This window comes from Pelodiscus sinensis, chromosome 2 (assembly GCF_052426305.1).
Source record: "Pelodiscus sinensis isolate ZL-2025 chromosome 2, ASM5242630v1, whole genome shotgun sequence".
Classification (NCBI taxonomy): Eukaryota; Metazoa; Chordata; order Testudines; family Trionychidae; genus Pelodiscus; species Pelodiscus sinensis.
The window spans coordinates 74,993,703-75,003,687 of NC_143053.1; the positions used below are offsets into that span (position 1 = coordinate 74,993,703).

The 9,985-nt window shown below is 38.0% G+C and overlaps 1 protein-coding gene across 1 annotated transcript in view; it reads right to left on the reverse strand.

The window, feature by feature from the left end:
* The window catches only part of LOC102451706 (desmoglein-1), a 41,806-nt gene extending 33,779 nt beyond the window's left edge, over positions 1-8,027 (reverse strand). Inside the window, exon 1 of the mRNA XM_006113601.5 lies at positions 7,796-8,027. Within this exon, the coding sequence (XP_006113663.3) occupies positions 7,796-7,843 (48 nt within the window). The 5' untranslated portion in view covers positions 7,844-8,027. The remainder of the gene's footprint in view (positions 1-7,795) is intronic.
* Between the last annotated feature and the right edge of the window lie 1,958 nt (positions 8,028-9,985).

A 9,985-nucleotide genomic window follows, 5' to 3' on the forward strand; every position in this document is an offset into this window, starting at 1 on the left:
TTATGCAAATGAAGCCTGGGATATTTAAATCCCCGCTTCATTTGCACTTTCGACGTGCTTTATTTACATTCCTCTGCCAACAGAGGGGTGTAGTGTAGACCTAGTCTTGGTGGGTCTAGTGAAGTCATACTAATTCAAACTGAGAAGGGCTTTCCAGCTGATGCTGGTAGTCCTGCTTCCACAAAGAGTAAGGGAAGTTGAACAGGAGACTGTTCTCCCTGTGACTTCCTGCAGTGTGGACAGTGCCAAAAGCTGAGTTCAGCTATGCAATTGCACCTAAGGTGTCATAGAACTACTTGTTGTTGTTAAAGTTAGAGACAAGACTACTGCTCTGACTTTTTAACCTCTAAAACTGAGTACCGTGTTCTGCTTCAGCATTAGTGATGTTTTCAACTCCTGATATCATGCAACAAAATTCTAAGTTTTATTCTTGGCAAAAGGATAAAATATTTTTCAAACATTTTGTTTGAAAATTTAATTTATATATCATAATTGTTTCTTCATAATTTAGTATCCTAATATATTTTAAAATTTAAAAATTGAGACCTCTTCCTTAAATATGGATAAACAAAATTAGATTAAAATAATCTGATTCTGTCAGACTGCGTTTCTCAAAGACAGGACTACAAAAGAGGGTCCCGGATTTGCTTTAAAAGAGATGTATTGGTAAAAAGGTTGCAATTGTTCTTACTAGGTTCATGCCAAAGTCCAAGCATGGGCCAATATACTGGTTTTGTTTAAGTACATTAGGTTAGACTCTATGCCACTCTTCACATGGAAAGTTTTTACTCATATGGAGGTTCTGTTAATGTCAAAGTGATTATGCTCTGGCTGGCACACCCAGGGAAGGAAATAGAAAGATTCCCATGGAGTCTAGTGGCCTTTGGACAGACCCTAACTAAGAAAGGAAATATTCATGTGCATAACGATTGTAGGGTCAGACACAATGTGAATTTGCTTTAAAACAATAAAAAAAAACAGGAGGAAAGAGGCATTTTTATATAAAATTTGAAAGGAAACTTAGTTTAGTTAAGTATATCATTCAATATAGAAAAAAGGGCAATTGATACAGTAAAATTATCAGTTCACAGTGTCAGTTATAGATTTAGGCCCTGATCCTGCATCTCTTTCATGAGAAAAGACTCCTAATGTGAACTGATCCAGGATTGGGGCCTTATTTCCATTCAGCATTGAAAAGGTCCAACAATGCGAGCGGCTCAAATGAGATTCTGGACTTTTTCTTTTCTCATCATCTTTGGCTCTCATAGACAGCCTTCTCTTCCCTGAATCCCTGCTACCAAGTCCATTTCTTAATAGGAATATGTAGTACTAAACAGCAACTCACCACAGTTTCATTTGCTGTGCATTTTAAACAAATAGATTTCATGCCAGGTGTTGTGGAAGATTAGAAGTTGTGGTTTTAACAGAAGTTACTGTGTAGTATGTGCTAATTTTAATTCATGCATCCTTCCTATAAACATTTTCCTCCAAAGATTATTGAACGAGTGTGTTGTCAGAAGCTGGTCATGAACTCTATCACTGAATGCCATTTGTAGTTATTTTTCTTTTTAAAAATCACTTCTCTCCAAAGGCAATGAGGTTCACAAATGGCAGTTTTGTCCACTGGACTCTACTTCGCCACATTGTAAACCCTTTATGTGCATTGGTGACAAGTTCCAAAAATAGTAACATGCAGGTAATCCCACTCAAATGAATGGGACTGCCAGTGTGACCAGATACTGCTCAGTAAGCTTTATAGTCTGGTCCCACCTAATTAGTGCAAAATGAAGAGAAGTGATTATGGGGCAGATTTTGCCACCTGAATGTAGACTGAATAGAGCCTTGAGAGTGTATACAGAGTAAGTACTATTCACTGTAAGGTGGATGTGGGGCAGAATCTGGACCTAAATTGACAAGAAAAGTATTCCCCATGAAAGGATAACGACATAGGCAAATAGGCTCTTTAGAAAGATAGAGCTATGGACATGTTGGACAAGTAGCTTTAGTCTCACTTTTAATCTAAAAAAGTACATCTAGGTGATAATTTAAACTTTCAGCTATGGAATCAGATTTTAGTGCAGACACAATTATTACCCACTTAGTGAGAGAAGGGGAGGATACTCTGCCCACATTTGGCTGTGCTCTGCTTGACAATCACAAGCCTAATTCGATGTCACTGCAGAGCTGACCTACCGGCGGGACAGCATGAAACAAATTACACCACCTAAATGGCACGATAAAAAACCCTGCCAGACATTACACTGATTCAGTGTCTTTTAGCAGGGACTTCCTTTGGGAGAGCTTCTGTGTAGCTCCTTTGGGAATTAAAATGGCACCCAAAGAGACTGTGCTGGTGATCTTAGTGCTTCCTTACAATGAAATCCCGCCCCTCCTCCCCCCAGCTTGCAAGCAACCTTATTGGCCCGGAAAGGTGTATGAGAGTTAGTGGCCTTGGAATATATATATATATATATATATTATAAGACTCAGCTTTTTAATGTGTATTCCATATGTTGACGTATGCTAAGCTATCCAATAGAATTCCTTTATTCAAAATATATTATCACAAGGTTGTGTTAAAGATATAATGTTACCACTATAGGAGAACTGGGCTACTAAAGAACCCCTAGGTATTCATCTTTAAGTTTACGAATAGTCATAAAATCTTTCTTTTTAGCCTCACCTGACCTGCAGGTAAAACAATTAGCAAGCAATGAGAAGTACTAGTTTTACACTGGAGATTTTTCTTTTGTTTTTTTGAGGCCATCACTAGGAGTATATCTACACTACAGCGCTTTGTCGAAGAAACGGCTGTTTTTCTGACAAAACCTGAGTTATGTCCGCACTGCAATTGCATTCTTCCGAAAGTAAATTGAAAGAACAGACATTTTTCTCTAACATTGGTAAACCTCTTTCTATGAGGAAGAAGCCTTTTTCCGAAAGAGCTCTTTCGGAAAAAGGTTTGTGTGGATGGGGAAGAGGGAGTTCTTTTGAAAGAAGAGGAAAGAGGAAAAAGCACAGGTGTTCTGGTGGCCACTTCGACCATACTAATCACAGCTTAAATGTGAGATAATGTCCACACTGAATGTACACTATCTTTCGAAAAAGCAAATTGTTTTTTCGATGCGTTTTTGTGTGTGGACGGTCTCTTTCAGAAGAAATTTTTTTGTAAGATCTGCAGTCTAGACATCGCCTCGTTGGGAACATTCTGAATGCGCACCTCAGAACTGGTGGGGAAAGAGAAACAGTTCGCACAGTGACACTTAGCGGTTTGTGAAGGGAAAATTAGTGCCTCCTCTGTCCTTTAGTGGCTGTGCTGCAGAATTTTTTTTAAAAAAAGCCCTGACGCTACTTGTGGTTAACAAAGGATCTCTTAGGAGACTTTTGATTTTTGAGTCAAGGGTCCCCATGTTACAAGTACACAATGAGCTGATGAATGTGATGTCTGTATACAATACAATAATAATGATGCTCTCTTAGGGTATGTCTACACTACCCCGCTCGAACTAGCGGGGTAATGTATGCATACCGAACTTGCTAATGAAGCCCGGGATTTGAATTTCCCGGGCTTCATTAGCATAAAGCCGGCGCCGCCATTTTTAAAAGCCGGCTAGTGCGAACCCCGTGCCACGCGGTTACCCGCGGCACGGGCTAGATAGTTCGAACTAGGTAGCCATTCCGAACTATCTGTACGCCTCGTGGAACGTACAGTGCTATTTATCAGTGGATCTCAAAGCACTTCTTAGTCTTTAGTACATTTATCCTCCACTGGGAGGTAGGGAAGTGCTATTTTACAGATTGGGCCCTGAGGCACAGAGAGGCTAAGCGACTTCCCCAAGGTTATATGAGAAGTCTGTGGTGAAATATCAATATTAAGTATATCTGTTACATCCAAACCTATATAGTTAAGTGCTTCACTATCTATGTTGCTGTTGATTTGTTACATGCACAGCCCTCAGCACCACTGAAAGGATATAAGACATGAGGTATGCTATTGGAATTTTGGGGCAGATGGAAAGTTGAGTGAAGAGACAAACTTGATAGGTTTGCTGGAAGGCTCAGGGAACGAGCCTTGGTACCCTTCAGCACAGCATCACAATTTTTGTCCTTTCACAGACCATTAGCCTGTGTGAGGCTTCACACTGAAAGAAGGTCCATAATAGAGTGAGCAGGCAGTTGAGGGACGCATTTGCTAGACTGAGGCAGGCATGCAATGCCAAAAAGTCCTGTTAATTAAGACCATCTTAAACATTTTTATGTTTTGTCTGTCTCAAAGATTTGCAATTCAGTTGCAGAATATGAAAGACTTGGGCCACTGGCACTGGAGAAAAATCTGTTAAAACACCATTAAGGTCACTTGAGCTACTCCAGGTTTATATTAAAGTAGCTGGGAGCAGAATTTGGCCCTTAGCATTTATATAGCATTTTGCATCTTCAAAGCAGTATTCAGACATTCACTAATCACTAACTGACTGTCAAGCAAAATTATAATATGCAATTTTGGAATCCTCCTTCCTCCACCTACTCACATCCAAATGACTGAACATGCCCATATTTTGCTCTGGTTCCCAGCATCATTCTATAGCACCTGATTCTACTCTTTGAAGTCAAGGGGAGTGTTTGCTGATCTTGTTGGGAGGAGTATAGAGAACTCACACTCATTATATTAGTCATCCTTGGGCTGCTGTGCTTATGTTTGCATCAGCACTTTAAGTCATATACTGCACTCCTTACTCAGCCAACACTTGCACTGAGTAAAAGTCTATGAGAACAAACCCTTTCATGAATGTCTATTTCCAGAGTTCTGTAACTCAACTCCAGAAAAACCAACCCCAGCCACTGTATGCTAACCAATGAGGAATAGGATTGAAGCTTCGGCCTGAGATTCCCTCCCTACTTATTTAAATAAAGCATGTAGTAGCTTTAAATCAAAACAGAAAAGCATATTTCTCATTGCTCTTATCTAACTGGTTTCCCTTTTGTTATCAAATAGTTTTTATCAAATCGTTTTTAAGGGGATGCATGATTTGTCATCACTTTGTCATCAGGACTTGTTTTCCTCTGTCACTTGAATAATAAAGGCCAAACCCTGTAGAAATTATACACGGTTCCATTTCTCAACTGACATTAACCATCTAAAAAATGAATGGAGAACTAACCCGAGTAAAGGTTCTAAGGAGAAATTATTTTTCTAAACTTGAATTTAATAAGTTAGATACTTAAATCCATGTTTAGGCTCCTAAATAAAAAATTTCTGATTTCCAGTGGTGCTTTCAATCCACAGTTTCCATTCAGCATCTCTGAAAATCAGTCCACTTTTATTTAGAAGACTAAATGTAAATGTAAGTACTTAACTTCAGATACTTTGAAAACTTTGGCTTAAGTTCCCAAGCTAAATTCTGTTGCATCTTCCATTGGCTTCAGTGGGTATTCTACATGCATACCCAAAGGAACCTTTAGTCCTTTCTCAAGGTTTGTCCTGTATTATTTATCTCATAGGGGAGAAAAAATCCTGATGACAAACATGTTAAAATGTTTAGTTTCATGAATACAAATATTTAAAAGTGACTGAAACTTTGGGCTTTATTTTGCTGTCATTGCAGTGAGGAGTGTAATTTCTCTTAATGTCAGTGGGAGATACATTGGGAAAACATAGCATGTATAAATGTCACCTTCAGTTTCCAATGTATTGCAGAAATTATGAGTAGTCAATGAAACCTGTATCTTTGCAATCAGAAGAGAAAGTGCCGAAAATAAATGGAAAAAAGTGGTCAGGCAAGAGAGATGATGAATTTAAGATTGTTATAAACTAACAATCACATGATAGCTGGAAGGAGACAAGTCATACTGAATCAAACATACAGTTTCATCAAAACATGCCTCTGCAGCAATAAGAAACAAAATCCAGTTCCACACCCTGTACTCAAGCAAGTAATGCCCTTGGAAATCATCTGAGTAAAAGTTGTAGAATCAGGCCTATGAGTGGGGAAATGTGTACCAAAACTTTAATAGTTGCAGAGTTCAATGTGCTTCTCGTAAATTAATGCTTTAATTTTAAAAGGCATTTGGATTGCTGCAGGCTTTATGTCATTTATTAAACTGAATTATTTCAAAATGTATTTAATCTCTCCACTTCCATATGTACAAAAGGACTCTTTTTCTTATCCATTTGGGAATTACTATGAGATTGAATTAAAAGAAGATTCATTTAAATTCCAGCTATGATCATTTGACCAGTCCTCTGACAAGAGAAAGACGTGTTTTATGTTCCAAAGATAATAGCTAATTTCTCTTGCATAATGATTTTCCATACAGCTAACACTTGCCAAAATGTGAATAGTGTTTACATAAGCTTTCAGTTTTCCTGGTTGAAACTGAAATTTTCACTCAGTCACAATACAATGGTAAAATTAAGCATTTAAAAAATGCAGTGTTGAAAGATTATTTTTCTACAGTAAAATATGCACTGAATGGACAGTAGTTTATAGTACAGTTGTAGTTTATTTGCACTGCCCATCCAAGTATGAAGAATTATTACCATGTAATTTAATTAACCCGGTCACACCTAATACTGAAAATATTAAACAAAAGGCTAAAGTTGTTAACATGGCACACAATATTCCATACCTGGAAGAGACCAGTATGCTACAAGAAATAAACAGAAACTAGTCGGAATCAGAACCCTTTTTTTGTGTGTGCCAAGAGTCAAAATTAGTTACTTTGCAGCTGCCCCTCTTTATTAGATCTATTTTACGGAATGCAAAGTTAAGAGCTAAAGTTTGCTTAATCTTCCCAAAAGAAGACCCACGATTTTTATTCTATGTCAATAATTCTCTGGATAGTTTAGTAGTAGTATTTAAAAAGTTATTATATTTACACTTCATTCTACAGCTTGTGTGTGAAACAAACACCACAGAATAAACTCCTGTACAGGACTTCTACTTGTGTTAGTTTTTAGGGTCTTATAATTGTCCTTCACTATAGAAACACAAGATGAACTATGAAAAGCAAACCCCAAGCCAATAAAATAAAATATGATGCCAGAACAGAGCATCCTCTTTCATATCTCTCTGTTTTAAAGATGTTAGTCTTTAAGGTGCTACTACACTATTGTTGTTGTTTAAGTTTTTCCCTGTTTTTAATTAGTTTCAACTTCCTGATGCTTATATAACTATTCTGCCTCCTGCCCCTTTTCCCCCATAATAAAATACAAACCTAGTAACAGATCATCATCTCCATCATAAGGGTTTCTTTATTCTCTACTTTTATACACTAGAATCATAGAATCATAGAACTGGAAGGGATCTTGAGAGGCCATCAAGTCCAGTCTCCTGCCCTCAATACAGGGCCAAAAGAACCACTGTTTTTGAACCAGGGACCTTTTGCTTGTTAGGCAAACATGATACCCACTACACTACAGAAACCTACAGTGAAATAATCCTAGTCATGATTTTTTTAAAGAATTCTGGATTTTCCCCCTTAAATTGAACAAAGACAAATAATTATAATAATGAAAAAGCCTCTTAAGACATATTTAGGACTATAAACATGTCTTGTATTAACAATCAAAGCTGTCCAATGTATAGAATTATACTCAGAAATTAACATTAAAATTAAAAACAGGGTTGTTGTTTTAAAAGATGGTTAATGTCTAATGCGCAATGTTTAATACTGCCTTGATTAATATGAGTTTCAATGTAGTTAAAGTGGAGACAGCAGAAAATGTAATCATCTGCAGAAAAAGACTTTGAAATTAACAGAAAGCTTACAAATATTGTTTTAAAATTCTACTTACCATTAAAATGATTAGAAATGCAGTTGTTCTGCAAGGGAACCAATCCATTGAATCTGATTATTCTTAGATACAAGTCCAAATGAGTTGTTGTTACACTCCGGTTCCCTTTCCCTCCTTCAGTCTGGTGCCAGTGTAAAAAAGACACTGGCTAGATGTTCTTCACCCTAGCTTGGGATAGGTTCTGCTTTCCTCTGAAGGAAGCACTGAAGCTAGCGTATAACAGAGTCTGTTTCCCCACCCAAAAATCCTGGGCTGGTCTCACCTGAAATACTGAACAACATCATTATTGCTTCCAGGTACAAGCTTAGAGACACACCTTAATTCTTATTGCAACAAACCCCTTTGCTGGATACCAAAGAGCTCATTTTAAAGAGAGAAGACAAGGTTTACAGGGATGATACCAAATACATTACAACTTACCCCAGGAGAACAAATTAAAATGGTAACTGATCACTTCAAAAGCAATTGAGAGATTTCTCCTTACTGTCAGTAGACTAAAGGCACATAATGAATATTATTGTAAAGAATTTGAACTTTAACAAATGATGAGTTCATTTGAAAATATATATCCATTTCATGCAGCAGAATAAAACCAAATAGCTGTCTTCTGGACCAGACATTGACTAGACCTATTTACACCATATGTGCAATTAGGAAAAAATAAACTGAATAGTCATAAACAAGATCATACTATATTTTGATAAAAATCTTTATTTTTAGGGTTATAAAAATACCAGAAGTATCTAGGATAAGAAACAAAGCCCTTATGATCCTATTAACTGCTATGCTTTGACACTATCCTTTTTCTTGCCATGGATCATTTCCATCCTGGTGCTACCAACTGAAAGCAAAGAGGCTGCACAGCACATCCCCTGAAACAGAAATCCTGTGGGCCATGGCTAGAACTTTTCTGGCAGGACAAGGAAGGGTGGTTTGGAACTCAGCTGGGGCCAGACTCAATGACCATTGCATAAGTGTATGAGAGAAGGAAGCCTCAAACTTTCTTTTCTTTGCACCTGACTCTGGGGTGGGCCAAAATAGCACGTAGGAACACAGATTGAAGAGACATCACCCGTAGGTGCACAAAACATCCCAAAATGGACAGGAAGAAGGTGGAGCAGACAGCTCCACTTTCTTTCTAAACCTGCCACACCACACCAAAGGAATGGTGCAGTGGGTGTGCCCCTTAAGCACGTTGGGAATTCTGGGAGAAGTCTGACTCCCTGAGGCATAATGGCTCTGGTTTGCAACATGCTAAGAATCTCTTCAGATGAGTTCTATGAGAGCTGAGAGTGCTCATCATCTCAGGAATTGCTCAGCATAAGCTCCAGTTCTATTCAGTGCTCTTATTGGTACCTTTATTATACTCACTGTCTTGCCTTCATTATATCCTGCCTTTATTCTATTCAGAAGTAATGCAAGGAACCAACAGATCCATATCTTGTAAGACATTAGCTTCAGCAGGATTTCACAGGAAGCAAGTTACATTTGGCACAGATAAACTGTTCAACAGAAACTTCCAAATTTTGGGGAACTGAGAAAAAATTGGGTATGGGGGATTTTTGTTGCAATTTACCACAACACCAGCCAACCAGCTAACATGCAGCTGTCTGACCACAAAAGTGCTATGGCTACAAATTGTCAGATATGATAAGCTGAGAATCTATACACTAACCTATAGGAGAAAGGCATCACAACATTAATAGGGTGAAGAAATACAAATAAGGAAGGGGAAAGAAACCTCTACTGAATATGCTTTAGACAGAGTAGCCTGAGCCTAACATATTATAAAAGTTGTATCCCAGGTGGCAGTGGGAGGAGAGAGATGTTGCCTTTAGGGCCAGAATGATAGTGATGAGGAAGAAGACAGTGACTAACATTTCAGGTTGTTCTGCAAGGGCTGGCATGATTATATGAATGCTCAGATGTACACGCTGTATTATCTGTATCTACCTTACTGAGTTAGAATGTTTGTGATTTGCTAAATGTAGCAATAAACTATTGTAACATAGAAGGATTGCTACAGTCTGAGTATTGCAACTCTGCACATAATACTGGGCCTAATGCTGGGACAAGAACCTACCAACCCTCAGTGACAACTGGGAATGCTTAAGTAATCAATATATGGTCTCCTAAATAGGCCATATCTAAAAGAGTCAGTCTGTGTCCTTTTGCCTTGAGCAACATATG